General features: G+C 22.9%; 5 protein-coding genes across 5 annotated transcripts; 1 reads left to right on the top strand and 4 right to left on the bottom strand. All coding sequences in view use genetic code 6, as the record gives it.

Annotated features, from left to right (window-relative positions):
- Positions 1-125: 125 nt before the first annotated feature.
- Positions 126-5,960, bottom strand: TTHERM_00218280 (TrmH family RNA methyltransferase; the record flags this gene model as incomplete). Its single annotated transcript, XM_001020500.2, has 11 exons — positions 126-242; positions 322-438; positions 488-748; positions 810-915; positions 968-1,256; positions 1,314-1,455; positions 1,506-2,138; positions 2,197-4,115; positions 4,228-4,996; positions 5,041-5,531; positions 5,612-5,960. 11 exons carry the CDS (start codon positions 5,958-5,960, stop codon positions 126-128), a joined length of 5,193 nt encoding a protein of 1,730 aa, XP_001020500.2.
- Positions 5,961-6,275: 315 nt separating this feature from the next.
- Positions 6,276-7,666, bottom strand: TTHERM_000218289 (TrmH family RNA methyltransferase; the record flags this gene model as incomplete). The annotated part of the gene is made up of 4 exons (XM_012798724.1): positions 6,276-6,762; positions 6,813-7,104; positions 7,211-7,404; positions 7,509-7,666. The coding sequence occupies 4 exons, from the start codon at positions 7,664-7,666 to the stop codon at positions 6,276-6,278; spliced, it is 1,131 nt and encodes a 376-aa protein (XP_012654178.1).
- A 1,540-nt stretch (positions 7,667-9,206) lies between these two features.
- Positions 9,207-13,788, top strand: TTHERM_00218290 (PH domain protein; the record flags this gene model as incomplete). The annotated part of the gene is made up of 9 exons (XM_001020501.3): positions 9,207-9,372; positions 9,530-9,641; positions 9,702-9,957; positions 10,035-10,307; positions 10,361-10,546; positions 10,609-10,695; positions 10,755-11,078; positions 11,131-11,316; positions 11,371-13,788. 9 exons carry the CDS (start codon positions 9,207-9,209, stop codon positions 13,786-13,788), a joined length of 4,008 nt encoding a protein of 1,335 aa, XP_001020501.3.
- A 365-nt stretch (positions 13,789-14,153) lies between these two features.
- TTHERM_00218300 (hypothetical protein) lies at positions 14,154-15,957 on the bottom strand (the record flags this gene model as incomplete). Its single annotated transcript, XM_001020502.3, has 2 exons — positions 14,154-14,844; positions 14,894-15,957. The coding sequence occupies 2 exons, from the start codon at positions 15,955-15,957 to the stop codon at positions 14,154-14,156; spliced, it is 1,755 nt and encodes a 584-aa protein (XP_001020502.2).
- Positions 15,958-17,479: 1,522 nt separating this feature from the next.
- Positions 17,480-20,358, bottom strand: TTHERM_00218310 (calmodulin-domain kinase; the record flags this gene model as incomplete). The annotated part of the gene is made up of 11 exons (XM_001020503.3): positions 17,480-17,584; positions 17,676-17,795; positions 17,870-17,949; positions 18,012-18,155; positions 18,213-18,321; positions 18,382-18,486; positions 18,540-18,696; positions 18,755-19,173; positions 19,338-19,474; positions 19,765-19,872; positions 20,262-20,358. 11 exons carry the CDS (start codon positions 20,356-20,358, stop codon positions 17,480-17,482), a joined length of 1,581 nt encoding a protein of 526 aa, XP_001020503.2.
- Between the last annotated feature and the right edge of the window lie 155 nt (positions 20,359-20,513).

Raw genomic sequence — 20,513 nt, forward strand, 5'->3', positions numbered from 1 at the left:
AATATTTGATTGCTAAATTTATAAAATTTACACACTAAAAATATTTTATGAAATACCAAAGAAAGAAAACAAAAAATTATAAATTTTATTTTTGATTTAGTTGTTATTATAAAGTCAATAATATTTCATTCTTTGATAAATTTTTACTTGACAAACTCCCAAATGCAAATAACTGCACTAACATGAACGTTAAGAGATCTTACTTATCCGAATTAAGGAATCTCTACACATTCATCTAATATCTAATTAATTAAAAATATTTAAAGAGTTATTTTAAATTTATTTATTTTAGAATAATTGAATTGAACGAACAATATTTACTTCAATATACTCAAGAGGGATACCTGTTTTTTCTCTTCCTAAAAGAAGTATACATTTATCAGGGAATTCTTAATGTTGTATCATCTTACTTTTGCTTGTTTGTTCTAATCCAACAATCTTAATTTTTAAATATCATTTTAGGTTTATTTTTATGCTTAAAATTTACTTTGTAGCCAAGCTTTTTCTTAAGAATCAGGAAAGCCATAAGATCTTTTTCCTTTACTTCTTAAATAGGAAGCCATTTCTCTGCTGTAACTGATATAGCCTTGAAACCTTCTTCTTCCAAAATTGCTTTATTAGGAATGACCAATGAAGAGACTCCGAAAATTTCACTAGTTCTTGTTAAGTGTCCGAAATTAGGTATCTTTTCTAACAATGATGCTACAACTATGATGTCTTTTTCTTTTCTCCTTTTTTTCTTTTCAGCCTATTTATTTTACATTTTTTGTTTAATATTTTAGAAATATTAAGAATAAATAAATAAATACTTCAATTTAATCTAGTTCATTCTAAACCACATCAATTTTTCTCTAGAAGTTTGTAACCTCACTTAAATCAGGAATTGGAATATCTTGAATGAATTCTTAAGTTTTTCTAATTGATAATATTAAAATATTTAACAATATATCAGTTGAATTTATTTTACAATCTCCATAAATCGTCTTTTTTGGGAGGAGCATCTTCATGTTCTTTTAATTAATATATCAAGTTCATACAAACATTTTTTATTTCTTCAATCACATTTTCGTGAACCACCTCACCATTTCCATCCATGTCAATACTCAAAAGTTGCTCTGTATTAAAGTTTTCAATAACCTTTTGGAATTTTTCTACAATTTTATCAAATGTTTTTCTCATTTTTATGGATTCTTTGTTTTCTGTAAAAAATGAATTCAGATTCTTCAATAAAATATCATCCTTAATTTGTTCTTCATCTTATTTGAGATAAGTTTAAGTTAAATTAATTATTGATTTAAATATTAATTATTTACTAGCTTCAGTGAATTTGGAAACAAAGTACTATGCAATAGATCTAAGATATGCAACATGTGATCCAGTATATGGAATTAAATGAGATAAAACTTCTTTGGCTTTAAGATTATTTGGTTTTCTGCATAATTGATAACCAGCCATCTAATATAAATAAGATAAAATTATTAAAAAATAAAAAAAAAACTATTTACAAAAACTAAGGGAATAGAGTATTGAGATCTGTTATTTTTTTCCTTGATTCCATCTATGATGCTCTATTCAAAATAAACTGGGAATTCATTGTATAAGTGAAGAGTAAATACTTCAATATATTGTCTAATGTTGACTTAATTGTTAAAATCTAAGATTCCCCAAATTTTTTCTTTGATGTCAGATATAAGTCTATCAACATTATACTCTGATTAATCAAAGGTATTTTTAATGAAGTTCATAACTTTTTCAGTAAAGAAATCTTTAATAACACAGAGACACTGCCACATACGGATTTTTGAGTTATAATGGTTGGTATTTGGAAGAAGTGAGTTTCTTGACTTTTAGTACTTCTTTTAGTAATTTCTTTCTAACAAATTTTATGTATATTTTATATAAAAATCAATTAAAGTTTTAAATTTAGCTTTAGTAACCTCATCTAATAAATCACTAGGATTATTCACACAATTATTAATCCAGATAACAATATTCTCTAATAGTTTTAGTATCATAAATCTTGGGAAAGCTCCATAATATTCTATGTTATTAGAAAATTTGGTTTTGAGTTCATTTGCTAAAGGAATTTCTAACTCATCTTTATAGAACTCCATTCCATTATCAAATCCTCTATATTCCTAATTAAGAAAAAAATTATTTAAAATAAGATTTTCTATTCAAATTTCAATTCATTACTTTTATTTTGATGAATCTATAAATAGTTTTCTCAAAAGAAACAAGTAAAGAAGGGTCAGAATAAAATATTGAAGCTATTTTATCCACAACTTTTCTCTATAGTAACCAATTATTTTAACCTGCCTTCAAGGTTACCTTAATAAAATGTTAAATAATGTCAGATTTTATTATGTAAGGATTGTAAAATAGTGTTTGGTCCAAAGCCCATTCGTACATATAGTGAACTTCTTTATAAGTTATGTAATTTAATTAAGTTGTTAAAATATTTTGGTTGAAACATAACTCAAAAAGATTTTTAAAGTCTTTAATAAGCTATTCTTAGTTTTCATCATTGAGGTGACTTACAAGGTAAGGATTATAAACATATTTCAACATGATAAAGAGCTCATCTAATTTATTAAAATCAAAGACATCTGCAAGATAATATGCATCTGCAACTACTTTATCAATAATATTGGTGAAATTAGGGTTGTTATAAATTTCGTTGCTAAAGCTTAGCAAGCTCATTAAATTGCAAAGAAGTGCATGAGATTTAGATAAGAACCCACGCTTTGAAGCCAACTATTTGATAACTGGATAATTTTAATCACTAGGCGAGTCATATAAGGATAGGATTTAAACCAATTCCAAACCCTTGTCAAATATTAAATCATCAATAAAAATAGAACTGTTAGCACTTTTTTGTGATTATTAAATTATATCTAAATTTGACTTACAGATACAAGATAAAATTTCAAAGTAAAGGCACACTAGTTATTCTTCACCAGGTGATAGAATGGATTCGTTTGAATGTGACTATGAAGTTTATCTATTTAAAAGTTAAATCAATTATTCAAACATATTTTTAATAGCTTTAGATAGAGAAGTAGATAATTTGTGAGTAGGTCTGAGCAATTGAGGAGAGATAGCATAATAGTACAAATTGAAGAACAGATCTAAAATTTCATTTTAGTAGTAAGAAAAATCAGAGTATTATTTAGAATCAATATCCTTTTCTGATATTCTAAGCATTAAATAACTGAGAAGATCAGCACTAACAGAGTCTAATTATTCATGTATTTTTTTCATTTCCTTTGTATCCTTAAATAGCTTTATCAATTCTTTTAATTGCAGAATATATTAAGTACTTTCTTAGTAAGGGCGATAAGAATTAGTATAAATATCAGATATTTTGTCATTAAAAAGCCAAGAAGAAGTAAATTCTGCTAATTTGCCATCAATAGAGAACTAATAAAGGAACTCTAATTCTTTTTTAATTTCTTTAGAATTATCAATTAGATGTTTAATTGCATGAGAATAAGAGGGTATTTCTAGTAAAATATTGGTAAAACTTAAGAATTTTAAATATTATTAATTCATATCTTAATACGAGTGTTAATCTTCATTATTTTACAATTTAATCTAAGATATATTGTTTCTTAAGTCAATTAAAGTCTAAGAGATGTTTAATTTTTCAGCATTTTTTATCAAGAAATACAATAATTTGCTCTTGTATTAAAATGAAGAGTTTATTTCTTCATTTATTTTAACTAAATCAAGTTCAATTAAATGCTAAGGCCCATTAAATTGCTTGATGCTCATCCATTCGAAAGTTTGTTAAGGGAATCCAAGTATCAAATCATAAATTTACTCATTTTCAATGTTTTAAATATCTAAATGATTGACAATTAATGAAATTAACCCTTTAGCAAAAATAGTTCTTTTTCTAACGTTTGCTCTTGCATAAACTCTTTGAGTAAAGTCTAATATCATTTTTATCTCTTCACTACTTATAGAGGTGCTTTGTTCATTCAAGTTAGAAAAAACTAATAAAAAGGCGCAAACTGCCTAAGGGTGAACAATATGCTTGCAAACAGATTAGATCAATCTCTTTAAGTGATGGTTGAGTAATTTTTTACTACATTCTTCATATTCTTGAGCTATTTTATTATTATTAAAATGATATGAAATAAACTAAACTATTCACCAAAATACAAGTTTGTGTTTTTTAAAAATAATTAAAAATTCAAAATCATCAATCAAATATAATACCTTAATTGGACTATTCTAGTTTTTCTTTTAAATTTTTGAGTATTTTTTGATAGGCATTCAAAAAGAAAGTTTAAACAACGTTATAGAATTTACTATCAGCATCTAGAGTAGCATCATTGTAAAATAAACAGTTATTTAAAATAGGCACTGCATAGTCATATATCAAGTCTTATAAATCATCAATATCTATTTCTTCCATTTTCAAGAAATACTTTACACAGCATTTAACAATACTTTAATTGTTGTGATAAATTGATTTTTTGAATAAGATATATACTGGCCATTCAGAGTTCAAATGATGTAAAATTGGGATTTTTTCTACAATTTTATTGATCCCTACAGGATCTTTTTAAAAGAAATTAGCTAATTGAGGCCACAAGCTTTTAATCAAGTGAACTGCAAAACTGTCAAGTGTTATGTAAAGATCTACAAAAGTTTTATACTTTTTTGTGTAAATTTTACTATATTCCAAAAGATTTTTATCATTTTTAATATCCTTTTCATTAAATCTATTTTAAACTGATTCAAGAATACCATTTAAAGCATTAACACCTTGTTTACAGGCTTCGAAATTTTCATATAATTCGAGAGTATTTTTCAAATCACTCCAATAAAATTCGCTTTTAACAATTTCATCATTTAAGTCATACTTTCTATTGAAGTACAAGAGCTCTACAAATTTAATAACTTCAAAACAAAGTAAGTTATGCTATTTATCAGGCTAGCTACTAAGGTTATTTCTCTACTATAAATACCTCTTTCTAAATTCCTTTAAAAAAAAATTATATTGTATTATTTAGAAAATAAACTTACACTAGAGATGTTATCTTGAATAGATTTTTATGACTAAAATAGTGTCCTAAAGTATTTGAACAATATTTCTCTCATTTTATTAAAATAATTGGCATTATAAAGAGAATTAACATTGTATTTTGAAAAATCAAAACCATTGGCTTCACTACTGCAAACTTTTTAGAAAATAGAAGTTGTATCTTCATTCCAAATGTAGACCTTAAATATATCTTTTGTAACTCCTTGGACGGACTCACTAATTTAGGAGAATTACCCCTTTTTAATGTTGAGTTAGACATACTCTATATAAAAATCTATCAATATTTCTTGCTTTTTAAGATGTTGAGTATGGTGACTTTCTATATCTGCATGTTCTACTTTTTCTTTAAGAGTTTTGTAGAACTGCAAAACAGAGCTTTCTAAAATAATTTCTGCATTTAAAAATTCATTTATCATCACATTGATTTGTTCTCCTCCTTACTTCACTAAAATTTTGTTGAATGTTTTTAGAACTTTTCATTAAAAAAAATAATTATTTTTGTTCATAGCTATTTTAATTATTAAAAAAATAAAATATTCATTTAATTATTACCAAAATAGTAGTTAATTTATGTAGATGTTAAACTGAGACTTAGAGAGAATTCAAAAAGTCCTTGTAAAACATCTATTTAGACCATAATTTTATTTTATTTGAGTTGCTGATACAAGTAAAGGAGGCAAAACAAATATTTTCTATGAAATTGCGCATTATTTTTTATAGATTCGTCATTTATGTTTTTCTAAAATACACTATTTAACTCCTAGCTAATTTCTGCTGAAAATTACTCATTTTGCTTTAAGCTAACTTATAAAACAGCATACTACTTCAGCAAAGTGTAAATTGTTTAATCATCTGTAGCCTTTTTTGGAATTAATGATTGTAAAACAACGTCTATGCTCATTTATTTTTCTCTATCCCTATATTCTAATTATATTAAGTCAATTTATTTTTTATTAAAACTAAATGAAGTTTTTGATGATAAATAAATCAATTTTTATTTTTAACCTTTTTTATTATAAAAATAAATAAAAGCTATATCTAAAATAATTAACTAAAATTTAAAACAAACAATCCAACTCATTAATTAGTTTTAAATATTAAAATTAAAATAAATACATTTTAATAACTTTGACAGACTTAATATAAAACTATTTTAATGTCAACACTAATTTATTTATAAACTTAGAAAATTCCAGTTAAGATAAGCTTAAATATATCACCACGATGATACATGGTAAATACTTCCAGCAAGACCTATTACTAAAAACAAGAAAAAGCTTATGCCATAGAGTCCAGAAAATTTAATATTGAGAATTAATCCACTTGTAAAAGTAGATCTTGGCATCCAAATTCCAGCTCTATCTAATTGATCTCTTATCTAAGGCCAATGCTATTCAACATACATGTTTATTTTACCTGATAGTATGATGTATCCTATACAACAAACGAGAATAGATAAACTAATTAATGATACACAAGTTAAATAAAATATAGTAAGCTTCCTCATTTAATAAAGCGAAGCAAAGTATCCAATTGTTCCAATTAAAATCAAAACTCCTGCCAAGCACAGAGAAACAGTGTTCATCCAAAAAGGAATATCAATAAAATCTAAGTGAACTAAAGCATATATTGTTAAATAAAGTAAACCACTTCCTAATACGATAAACATGAGTGCAAAGGCAGGCACAAAAGTTAAAAGAATTCTATAAATAAAATATGTATTTAGATTAATTTTATAATACGTAAAAATTACTTTTTTAAGTGGATTCTTATGACAATGATAGTAATTGAAATTATAAATCCAATAGAAAGAGTTAAGGCTGTGACACCTAAAGAAATAATCTAATTTTCTATTTCTTGCTAAAATTCTACAAATGTTTGCTTCTACACTTTATTTTATAAAGTTTCCCAATTAGTGTAAACCCATTGTTGCATGTTAGGTTTAAAAGTGATGCAACCAAAAGCATAAACTAAAAGATAAACAATCATTACAAAATCTAAATAAACGACTAGCAGCAACGTTCTCTTCTTGTTAAAATGTGATGCTATTAATTTAAAATAAAAAAAATTTATTTTTCTGTTTTAAAACTAAATAAATTTATTTAAATTTTTGAATTTATTTAACTCCTTATAAAGTAGCAATAAATTTACCAAAAATAGTAATCATATTGAGAATGCAAGTGAGTGCTCCAAGTAGAACTAAAGCTTTATCAGCATACATTGAATGCTGAGTTAAACTTGATGCACTTAAACCTTAATATATTAAAGTTGCAGTTAGTATCATGCTAGAAAAACTTACAAGTATTAAAACCCAATTCTAAAAATTGACTTTAGAGTCATCATTTCTATTTTTTTTAAACATAATTAAATTTTAATATTTTCATTTTTAAAAGTATGGAAAAAAAACTAAATTAACTGAATAATTTCTAAATATAATAAATTTCTATACATATATTGTGCCTTCTAGTTAACAGGCTTATCAACAGCTTATGGCTAAGTTTAAAGCTCTTTCAGTAATTCTTCTTTTTATTTCTTAGTCATCAAATTAGTTCCAGATATCTATTTAGCATCTGGAATTTATCCTTTTTAAATATCAATCTACTTCATTCAAAAATCTTATATCTATATTTTTAAATAAAAAGCTATCTTAAGAGTTTTAAAAAATATTTAAAATGATTATTTATAATTTTTGAAAGAGTTTTTATTATAAAATAATTTACATTTTATTTATTTATTTAATTATTTTTTATGTAGAGAGAGTGCTAATAGATAAGGTATGTTTTTAATGATATATTTAAATTATTTGCATTTTTTACATTAAAATCATAATTAAATTAATGAAAAAATTTTGAAAATTAAACTATCAACTTTTTATTTATGATAAAATATCTATTTATGAATTTTACATATCCCAATATTCAATTATGAATCAAATTAAAACTTAAAAAAAACAAACAAACTTTATTCAACTTTTCTAATTTTAATATATAATAGGCTAATTTTATTTTCTAAATAAAAATACTTTAAATATCTAAATTATTTTTACATTAAAATTATTATTAAATAAATTAAGAAAATAAAAAATTTTACTTTTACTGTAATTCCTCAATAAAAAAACTACCGATTAAATGAGCTCCACTAAAAATCCCAAATAATTTTTATTTAAAGTGGATTATTCAATAGAGAATGCACGATTTTGTACAAATTGAAGTAATATAGTATTTATTTATTATAAAATATTTAATATTAAAAGAATTATCAATTAAATTTAAAAATAACATAGCAATCTTTAAATATTTTAATATTTTTTAATAATGGGCGAATCTAATTTTATAAATTAAAATGCTTTAAGTGTTTCAATATTTTTTAGATAAAAATAATTAAAAACAAATAAAAAAAAATTGAAAAATAGAACTATTAAATATTTATATATGATAAAACATCTATCTATTAGTTTTACAGATACTCAATTCAATTATGAATAAATTTAAAACACGCAAAATTATTTTAGAATTTTAATTTTGTATTTATTAGGTGAATTTAATTTTATAAATAAAATTATTTTAAATGTGTAATTATTTTCACTTTAATAAATTTGTTTTTTTTTATGTTATATTTTTATAGTTTATTTTTTCTAATTTATAAATACTAAATTTAAATAAACATAATAGAATAATTGATATTTTAGTAATCTGGTATGTTTAATGAAATTCTTTGAAATAAATTTTTTATATTTTTGTTTAAAATTTAAATGAGAAATAGAATTTGAGCAAGTATAAATATAAAATAAGTTTAATTATTTAAAAGTAAAAATAATAAGAATATATTTAATAAATGATCAAGATACAATAAGTTGATAGATAACTAGCTAACTATAAACAGTGACCATATAATTAAAATAAGCTGTTTACGAAAAATAAGAAGTAATATTGATTTTGGATATATTGGTAAATGAATCAATAAAATTTAAGGTAAACAATTATAAGTCGATAACTTACATGTAGATACAATTTATAATGTTTAAATTAAAATTGGTAAGAATAAATTAGCAGGAATAACTATTTTTATATTCAATGTATGGTTTTTAATAAAAAGCTAATATTTTTTTATAATTTCAATTTAAAAAAATATTATCTAAATTTTTAGCATGATAAGTAGCGATATTACATAAATTTAAAAAACTAAAAAGGTCAAATCCTCAGGTATACGCTCTAAACTGCGTAAAATAATTTGGGCGATAGCCATAATAGCTTCAATTTTGACTGTATCAATTAGCCAAAATATTTAGGGATACTTTGCTGGATCAATTTTAGGTAAATTTAAACATTTGCATTAAAAATAGGCATTTGATAAATTCCATTTTGATTAATAAAAATGAAAATGAATTTTTTTTTTTCTATATAATTTTATATAAACATTTAGTTTAAGGGATTTATTTATTTAAGTTATTTAATTTAAAATTATCAAAAGTAATTATCGCTTCGATATTTCACATTCTAGCAAAGTATATTGATTCTTCTCTTCTTACAGTTGATCTAGTTATCACTCTTTCAATAGGATATTTTTTAGCCTTCTTTACTTTGTAATTTCAAATTTATAAATAGTTCATGCCATAAAATGTGAAATTTTTATTGTTCAATAGTATATTAATACCTGCTGACACTGCCTTATCAATAAGATATTAGAATTTGTTCAAGGATTCTCCACAATCTAAAGAGATTGCAGACTTATCTTAAATCAACAATTCGAATTACTTATATGACAACACTTATTATAAAATATGGTATGTTGTTTATTGGGTTATGATGGCATTAAATATGTTCATTATGAATGTCTAAAATTTGTTTCATAAAACAGGCCATGTATTTTTTTGCTCTCGTATTGTAGGTACAATTGTCGTAAAAACATCATTTTACTTAATAATATTATAGATATTGCTTAAAATTAAATTAATATTCTAATATTTTAATAATAGAGCTATATCAAACTTTGTTTAGTATTTGTGATTCCATTTGTTATAGGATGCATTATCTTATTCATTTTTACTAAAAGCTTTGGAATTGGAGTTATGACTTAGGTTTTTTTGTTACTATCTAATATTTATGGTATAACAGTTTTGGTCCTGTTAATTGGGTATGGTCTAGTTTAATTTCCTTACTCTCTTTGGTCAAAAACTAATACAAATAATACTTTAGATGTTCTATTAACTAAAGCAGAGCCTCTTTTTAATAGGTATTGTGATGCTTAGGTAAAATTTAAATACATTAATATAGTTATGTTAAGAAATTATATAAAAAATAGACCAACTTGTTATTAGCTACCTAAAAAATGCAGAATATAATTAATAAAATTTATGATGGTCATTAGCTCTATCCTTATAAAGATATGTTTATCAACGAATTGCCAAACTTGGATGAGCATAGGTCATACAAAACAAGCTCAGCTTCTTCTAATTTAATGAAGCATTTAACTGACATGCCAGATATCGTAAAATTACTAAAGTTAATTATATTTTAAGTTATTTAAAAGATTTTTAATTTGTAAATCAGATTACTGAAAATTATCTTGCTAACGCTAGGTTTTCTTTAAAGAGTGCAAAATATAATTTTATTAAAGTTTTTAATAAATGGAAACAAGTAAATTCTTTAAAGAAAACAATTTTAACTTTAATATTTTGTTAATGTTATAAATAAAGCACTGTGATAAAATTTATAAGGTTATTGACATAAAAAGTCTAGAAAATAAAAAAGATCTAATTTCACCTACAAGAGAAGATAAACATTCTAAAAGCAATAACAATTAAAACAAGGACTCATTAAAAAGCAAATTTTTGAATACTTCTTTCAACGATCTGCTTAAAGATTATAAACAATTAGAGGCAAAAAAAATGGATAAAAAGTATGTGATCTTTTACAAAATATCAGCTTGCTTAGCTGGTATGCTATCTATTTTAATTATTTATAGTGAAACAGCTTTAATTTTTTCTACTGACGATAATTAAGCTATTGTATTTATGAGAGTAAATTAATTAAATTCAAATAATATTTTTTAATGAATTTTTTCACAAAAAGATCATATAAAACAGCACAAATGTAGCTGGTGTAATTGTTTTCATTTTAGTTATCCTATGTTATGTAATACATTGTGCATGCTTTGCTTTGTTTGAAATTGATTTAGGAGCAGGATTTGAAATTTATCCTTATCATACTCATCCACTAACTGTTATGTTTAATTCTAAAACATGTGGAACAATAGCTGTAAATTAATTTAAATTTATTTTTTACTTTAACAATAAACATATTTTTTAATAGTTTCCTTTGTGCTATAATGTAATGCTGATTCTGAACTAAGTTGATAATAGTGATTTAAAAGTGCATTCTGGCTTTGACACATTTTTCAGACCAATGCAAAGTGTCCCTTTTTTAGGAAGATGGTATAATCTAATAGTGTGTTTTTTAATATCAGTCGTAGGCATAATATCGATGTTTAGTTCTCTTAAAAAACTAGTAAAAACTATTACAAGAGATAAAATAGATATGGGTTCGAATGAAGTTGAAGTTGAGAAAATATAATCTGGTGAGAAATGGGTGATAAACGAATGGCAAAGAAGAAAAAAATAACAATTTATCAATAACTTATAAAACAAAAATAATAATCAAGATTTAAGCTAAAATGAATTAGAACAAAGCTAAAGTGGATTATTAAATAAAATAAAAGGCTTTTTCACTTTTAAAAAGAAAGACAGAAAAAATGATAATGTTTAGGAATTGACTGAGACACAAAACAATTAATAAAAAAAGCCAGTGTCTAAATTAGCTTAATTGATGAATAATAATTAAAATTAATCTTAAAACAATTTTAATAATTCAAATAAGTTAGAAGAAGGAGGAATAGTAGCTAGAGTAAGATAATAGCAGTATTTATAATAGTAATTAAAGGAGATGTCTCTAGAAGAAATGGTTAATGGAAAATAAGTTATTAATTATACGAATGAAATTTCTTTAGATGATAGCTTTTTCCAAACAAAAGATGATACTACAGATTAAGATAAAAGTAAGGTTCCTACTTTTTAGGTAATTCATATTGAGGATTAAGGATAAGATATTGAAAATAGATAGCATTAAAACACTATGCTAGCAACAAATATAGCAAGCGACTTCTATGCAAATAAAAAATAGTAAAAGGATTCTATTGCAAGAACTGATACTTCGAATTATGACCTAACTTACTCTGAGTCATCTTCCTCAGTAAGAGTTAAAAAAAATGCAGTATCAATTTCAAATTAAAATGAAACAAATCCAAATAGTGCTAGATCTGATGATTCATATGCTCATGATTTCGAAGTCAATATTTATGGTAAAAATGTCAAGCACAAAATGTTTAATCAGCCTAACAGAAAGATCACTGAAAATTTAGATGAAAATGAGTTAAATGAATAAACTGAACCTAGATTAAGAGCTAATAACCCATAGCTATTCAAAACATAGCTTAACGAAATTTCCTCTGAATATGCAGAAAGTTAGCTCGGTCAAAGCGAGTTTTAAAACACACTTCAGTAATTTGATATTGAAAAACCAAATATTGCTTCTTATTAGATGAGTTTAAATGTTTTTTCTCCAGAATTCTAAGCACCAGTAATTTCAGAGCTCAACAATGACGAAATACAAGAAGAATATTAAAATCATCATTAGTATGAATAGGAATATAACAATGATTAATTTTATAATAATAACAACTAATATATTGAAAATTAAATTGATTAAAATACTTTTTAGTGCAAAGATTAAAACGGGATAGATGAAATTTAGTAATAAGATATAAATGATGATGATTTTTAACAAAATGATAACTAAATTGTTCAAAATAGGTAGTCTAATTTATCTAATGTTTCCCAAAAAAGTCTAAAAATTAATCTCGATAGCATTAAAGGATCTGTTGATGATGATTAATCTAATTATAAGAATATGAATATTATTGGTGAAATAGAATTTTAAAAAGAAAGAAAAAAGAATTTAAAAATTAAAAAAATTCACAAAAAAATACTTTAACAGGGTAAAGATATTTCTGAAAATTTTGAAGTTAATTCTGATGTTTATGATGATGATGAAGATGAGACTAACAGTGATTAAGAAGAAAATGGATAGCAAAATGAAAATTAAGAAGAAAATAATAAAAGTCCTTTAAAGCAGATAAGTTAGAATATTAATTATAAATCAGAGGTTAAAACTAAATCTATTGAAAAAAGTAAAAGTTTAAAGGATGATGCAGATTACTCATCTGATAATACAGATGATTTAGAATACTAAATGACAAGAGGGAGAAGTAAGATAGTCTAGACATAATAGTCTAAGTCTTAAATTAATATAGATGGAGGATGGGTCTATAAAAAAAGTGAAAATAAAGTAATGAGAAAGTTGAATGGATGGAAAAAAAAATACCTTATTGTTAAAGAGGGAAGTTTATTTTATTATGAAAACAATGACTAGTAGTAAAAAGGAAACGAAATATAAATGCAAAATATAGTAAATGTAATTTAATACAGTAAAGATGCAAGAAAAGCTAATAAAAAAGAAACTAATGAAGATAGAAACCTTCGCTTTATTATTTATACAAAAGATAGAAAATTTGATTTTAAAACAGAAAATGAATAAGATACTGTTGAATGGGTTGATCATATTTAAAATCATGTATTAAGATATTTAAAGAGTTAAGAAAAATAAAAAAAGTGATGCTAAAAAATATTTCAAAACAAAATTGACTATTGATGTCCATACATCATAAAAGCTAACAAATTGTTTTCTATTTATTTTGTTTTTAATATTTTATTTATCAAATTATTTGTTTGTTATGATTATCTTTTTATAAAAATAAATTTAAATAAAATATAGTTTCCATTTTTAATATATTAATTTTATGTTTATAATAAATATATTAACTTTAAATATTATTTAAGAATAAATCAGCCGATTTTTTTATTATTTATTTTATAATAAGTAAATCCCAAACATTGTTTATTTTATATTAAACCAAAATAAATGGAAATACAATTGATATTAGGAGGTATATATATTTATTAGTTTAAACATAGAAGATATCATTACTCAGTACTGTAATAAAATGTGTAAAATATGTCTTAATTAGTTATTATATCTATTTGAAAATTATATTTTTAATCACCTATTTTATTTATTGAAGCTTATTTTAAGTTTAAGTTGTCAATTTTTTCTTCAAAAATAGATATTTCTTTATATACATTCTGCTAATCATAATATTGAATAGTTATATCATTTTTATAGACTCTAAAAATGCAGTTTTCAAAGAAAATAGAGTTGATATAATTTTTATTCTCATATAATAGTACTCCTATTTCGACTTAGTTTGAATATAAAATGTACATTCTATTCTAAAACTGAAGATAAAATGTATTTTCTTTTATAAAATAAATATCAGGCTCATCCTTTTCAGAAGGAAGCTTAGTACTTTCAAGATAAACATCTGTTTAAATAATTTCTTTGGTAAGATTTTATCTTAAAAATTATCCTTAATTGTTTATTTTAATCTTGATGCACTCAACTGTTAAGCTGTTCATAAAATTAATGATATGTAGTGCTTCGTTATCTAAGTAAAAGCTAAAGGATAAAATTAAGTATTTATTTTACTGATAGAATGTATATATATTTCTTCCACCTTCATCAAAAATTTTAATTTTTTTTCTATCTTTTGACAAGATGGCAAAACAATTTTGAACTGGCTAAAACTAAAGCTTACAGACTTCATTAAATAATCTATTTTTTAAATTAAAGTTAATAACTTTTAATAAAATATTATAATTACTTTTAAGAGGGTAGTATTTATAGATTGTTCACCTTAAAAGTATTTAAAGAAAGCTTTTTTGACCCAGTTAAAATAAGTAGTGATTTTAAATTATCAGGATCTTCTTGATTTGTAAATACCTCAAAATGGACAATATCTTCAAAACCTAAAAATATAGCTCCTATTTTTGAATTTAGTAAGTAACTTGGAAATTTTTGTACAATTATCTTTTAATCATCCAGATCATGGGAATATAAAAATGCTTATTTATTATCAGGAGTTTTTTCCATAACATTTATTTAATTTTTTTACTACTAAAATGAATCATCATACTTTACAAGGTCTAAGCAAAAATTATTTTTTTCTTTTTTTAGGAGACTTATTAATTGAGTGAATTTTTTTTATTCTATTTAAAACAGACTTATTGTATTTTTAAACCATTAGGATGATTTTTAGAATGTAATAATATCCTATTCCTACAAAAGCTTTTAAAAGTTTTACCTAACTTTATTGTAAATTCCTTCAGCCTAATTGCAAATTATTTTAGAAACACTGTGAATAGTATAGGATAAATTTTAAAAAAAGTTATCAGATTGATTGCTATTTATGTACTATTCTCTCAGCTTCTAAATATCAAATTCTTATCTAATCATCTCCTTTATTTAATCTTCTGTTAGCTTTTCTGTATATTCTACCTTCAAATCTTTTGCTACAGGAGGTTCTTCATCCATAATTTAGTTCTGATCGTTTATTTTATTAATAAAATTTTGCTAATAATTTGATTCTTTTTAATCAGAGTCATATTTATTTTCTTACTGTTGCTGTTTAAATTTATCTTTCTAATTTTACTTTTTGTTTTTTACTGCAGATTTAGATTTCCTAATGTATTTTTTTAAGAATTTTTTCTACTCTTTACACTCTTCATAAAAAAGAATATTTGCCATTTTTAAGCGCTTAGAGATTTATATTAGTTTATTAGTAGAGTTTAAAGTGCTTGGACTATCCTAAAAGTTAATTTCCTCAACAATATTTTTGAGGACGCTAATAGAATTTTTGAGACTTTCACTTTGCATATTTACTTTCATAAAATTTAACAATTTAGGCTAAAATCTTAAGTTTAATTTGATAATTCATTATAATTTTTCTATTTGCAATTTACAATATTATAATTAAGGGATTATAAAATCTGGTAGATGCAAATTCTTTTTGAAATGATAATTTTTTGCGCACATATTTAATATTTAATAGACTATATATAATAACACAATAAATTAATTTTTTATAGAAAATAACTCACTTTAACTAAAAATATTAAATCATAACAAAAGCATTAAATTTCAGCAAAATAAATTTATTTAGGAAGTTACTAAATTCAAGTAAAAACAAAAATATTTTTTAATATTTAAGTATAATATTAATTGAAAACCTAATTACATGGTAGAAATAATATTATTAGGTCTAATAATTGAGAAAAATAATTTTTTATTTTCAAAATATAAAAAGAATACATACATAGTTGATTAATCTTATTATCGTTTAAATACCTACAAAAATATTAATTATTTTAATGAAAAATCACCAATATTAAATATTTTTAACACATTATGTTTTAATAGCTTATTATATCATCTAAATAAATAAAACATAGTTTTTTTAAACTATTATTAGATATTTAAATTAATTGTACCCTCGGGCACTGCCTTTTTCAAGGCTATACACTGAAATTTTAGATATTAAGGTAATTTTAGTATTATATTTTATAGTTTTTTAAGTAATCCAAACCATATATGAGTTCTTTTTTATTATATTCAATATTTTAACTTATATTTAGGTTAAAATAAAAAAAATTTTTTTATAATCATATAAATATTTTAAGCTAATATGCAAATTATTTTTTTACTTAAAACAATATTTAATTATGTACTATGAAATATAATATTAATTTTGTAAATATTTTTGAAATTATTTTATGATTTTTTAGTAGTTGCTTAATTCATTAAACTTTGATTTTATACTACATAAGTTAGTTAAAAATGTGTATCAGTTAAATTTATAAAGAATAATAATAATTTTTAGTCAATTTATTAAATTCATTGTTTGGATTCGGAAATACTAAAATAGTTAAAATTATAGTATTAATTTTAAAGATATATGATTGGAAATATTTTTGTGTTTTAATAATAGTAAGTTAATTTAATAAAATCAAGCTTTATTTTAAATTTAATTAGATGATAGTATAACATTTATTGGTTTATTATGAATAAAAATAATTATTTTTGTCAAACAATATTTACTTAATTATTATAAAATCATTTAGATGCCAAAATAAGTATTTACCATGCATTTTAAAAAGTGAAATAAATTTAAAAATATATCTTTGTAATAGTTTATGCCTTGATAATATAATTTATTCTAAATAAGAGCTTTCTACATTTATTTATATGACATCCAATAAAAATGTGTTAAATATTTTATATAGAACATACTTTAATAATGATTTATAATTAAATTTTTATTTTATTTTAAATTAATCTTCTTTTAAATTTTTAACTTTATTTTAGAAATATTTTTATTATTTTCATGTATTTATTTATTTATCTTTTCTGTTCACTCTTGATTTTAGTTTTCAATCTATTTTAATTCTTGCATTAATGATTGTTATTGATTGTCAACCAGTTTAAGCATCATGTCTTTAAACTCTTTGAAAGAAATCTATTTAAATTAAGAAATTATATTATTGTAGATTTACTCGTTTGTATATGAATTAATTAATTAGTTAGTTTGTTTGTTATTAATTAATTACCTATCCATCTCCGTTATCATCTGCCTCAGTGAGCATTTCCCTCCATACTTTTTCAGATATTCCTATTTGATTACCAAAGAGATCTCTGATTTCATCTATTGAAAGAGTACCACTTCCATCCTATATTTTAATATTTTTAAATATTTAAGTTAACTTTATATAAAATCTAATGAATCAATTAATTAACAAGTTACTTTATCGAACATTTTAAAAGCAACATCCAATCTTTATTTAGATAACAATTATTCTCTGTTAATAGTTGCCATTACCCATTCTAATTTTATTATATACGTTTTACTTTAATAATTAATTACAAATTAATTAAAAATAATCTACCTGTATAATCAATTGAGCCAGAATGATTTGTGTCAACTGCATTCATAATTCTATTTACTTCTTCTTCAGCTATTTCTTCTTAGCCTTAATTCAAAATTTTCCTATAACCATTTATGAGTTCTTCTCTACTAAGTCTTCCATCACCTAATTAATTAATATAAGTACTCTTTTTAGGCTTTCATTTATATTTATATAAATTACGATTAGTATCTAGAGCCTAAAATATTTTTAGAAGTTCATTTTTTTCTTCTTTAGTTGCTAAGTGGTTAACGAAGAACATCAAAGTGGCTTCTTATAGCTTTTTCTCAGCCTATGAAATAAAAAAATAAAATAAATTCTTAAATAGTCAAGGATTTGAAAATTTTATTACCCTAAAATTTCTCATGTTGTTAAGAGAATTAACTAATGTAGGCATATCATAATTTGTTTTTTCTGAATACTTCTAAATCCAAGGATCATTAAGTGCATCATAAGCCTATTTTTTAAGTAGCTAAGTATTAATATTAACTTATTTGCAATAAAATTTACAGAAATTCTTTTTTTGGGATCTTTTTCCAACATTTTACATATGAACTCTTTTGCCTCTTTTGAAACATAGTTCCATTCGTCTGTATCAAAACCAAATTTTCCTAGCTTAACTTTATCAGTAATCATTTAATCGCTTGAACCATTGAATGGTGGATATCTAGTTGGGAAATTATAATTAATTAATTAAATAACTTAAAAATACAAATTAACTTTACCCACACAAAAGAATATACAAAATGACACCGCAAGACCATATATCGCATTTATTATCATATTTTCTTTCTAAAACTTCAGGAGCTATATAATAGGGAGTACCGAATTATTGCTTCATTTTTTCTTATGGATTGTAAGCAATAGAAGTACCAAAATCTACTAATTTAATTAATGCACCGGGCTTATTCGATTCATAGAGAATATTTTCTGGTTTTAAATCTCTGTGACATATATTTTTAGAGTGACAGTAATTTACAGCTCCAAGAATTTACTTCATAGTTTCTGCAGCCTTATTTTCAGTAAATTACTTTTCATCAATAATTTTGTCAAAGAGCTCTCCACCTTAGCATAGTTCTGTTACTATGTACAAAAAGCGGGTGTCTTAATAAAATTCAAATACTTTTATAATATTTGGGTGATCCTTTTTTTTCAAATTAAAAAATAATTAAGACAATTTTTTACTTTAGTTGTGTCTTTCTTTTTTCTTTCGTTTTTATAGAAAGTTACTATTTAAAATGTGTGTATGAACCGTTTTAGTATGAAATTAATAATTCGAAATAAATAAATATCTTGCAATTTTTTTACCAGCGATTTTAAAATTTCGACTTCGTTTTTCAAACGGATTTGCTCTTCTTTAGGTGTTTGCTGTTTGCTAATGATTTTGACAGCTCTTAAAATCTATGTCTACTTATGAACTGCTCTTCTAACTTCACCAAAGGCTCCTATTTGAAATTTACACAGACGATTAATTTATATTTATTTTAATGGCTGTAATAAATTAATTTATGTTTTTTTATCTTTAATTTAAGGCAAACAACTTAGTTAGTTAATTTAAGAGCGATTTAATTTTAAATTGATCAAAATACTAAAATTTATTAAACTCCAATTAAAAAATATTTTTCATAACTACCCACTAACTAACACCAAACTCTATCTCTAAAAAATTATCATTTTTTTCAAACAATTTCAATAATAAGCCTTGTATAATAAATATTTTCAAATAATATGTTACCTTTTCCTAGAGGTGGATTCATCAATGTGTAATCTTTGTTAATTTTTCCCATCTTTTCTCCGACCATGTCTCCAGAAGAAAAGTGGAAGTCCTTAATATCTTCAACATCTTTTTTTTTTAATGTAAAAATTAAATTTCATCAAAAAAACTTCAATCTAACTAAATTGAATGCTTAAATTGGTATAACTTTAAAAAGACTTGATAAATTTAAATCATTTATTTATAAATATTTCTAATTCACCCAAACTTAAAGCTAAAATCATTTGAAAAATCATTTAAAACTTATTTTTAAAATAATCTAAGATTGTAAAAATTAAATATTATCAAAGTATATAATATTATAAGTGATATTATGTTTATACTAGATCAATTAATGATCATATCGTATCATTTTATTCTCTATTTGATTAAAATTGAAGCATTTTTATTGTAAACTGCATTCATTGCCTGAAGTAAAGTAAAATTATTTAAATATATTGAAACAATCTAAATTTTACTTTAAGGTTTTTAATTTTCTTAAACATACTTGTTTGCTGCTATATCCCCATTTTCTTGCTTAGATTTACCAGTTCCCTTTGCTGAAGTGCAACCCATTTTATTACTTTATCTATTTAATACTTGGCTATTATTAAACTGTTTTTAAAAAATACTTATTGATAGTTATATATCACTTTTTTACTTTTAATTTTCTTTTTAATTTTTAATTATCTAATTTATGTACTAAAGCTGCTTATGTTTTCATTCTGTTA

The sequence above is a fragment of the Tetrahymena thermophila genome, assembly GCF_000189635.1.
Source record: "Tetrahymena thermophila SB210 genomic scaffold scf_8254564, whole genome shotgun sequence".
NCBI classification, from domain to species: domain Eukaryota; phylum Ciliophora; class Oligohymenophorea; order Hymenostomatida; family Tetrahymenidae; genus Tetrahymena; species Tetrahymena thermophila.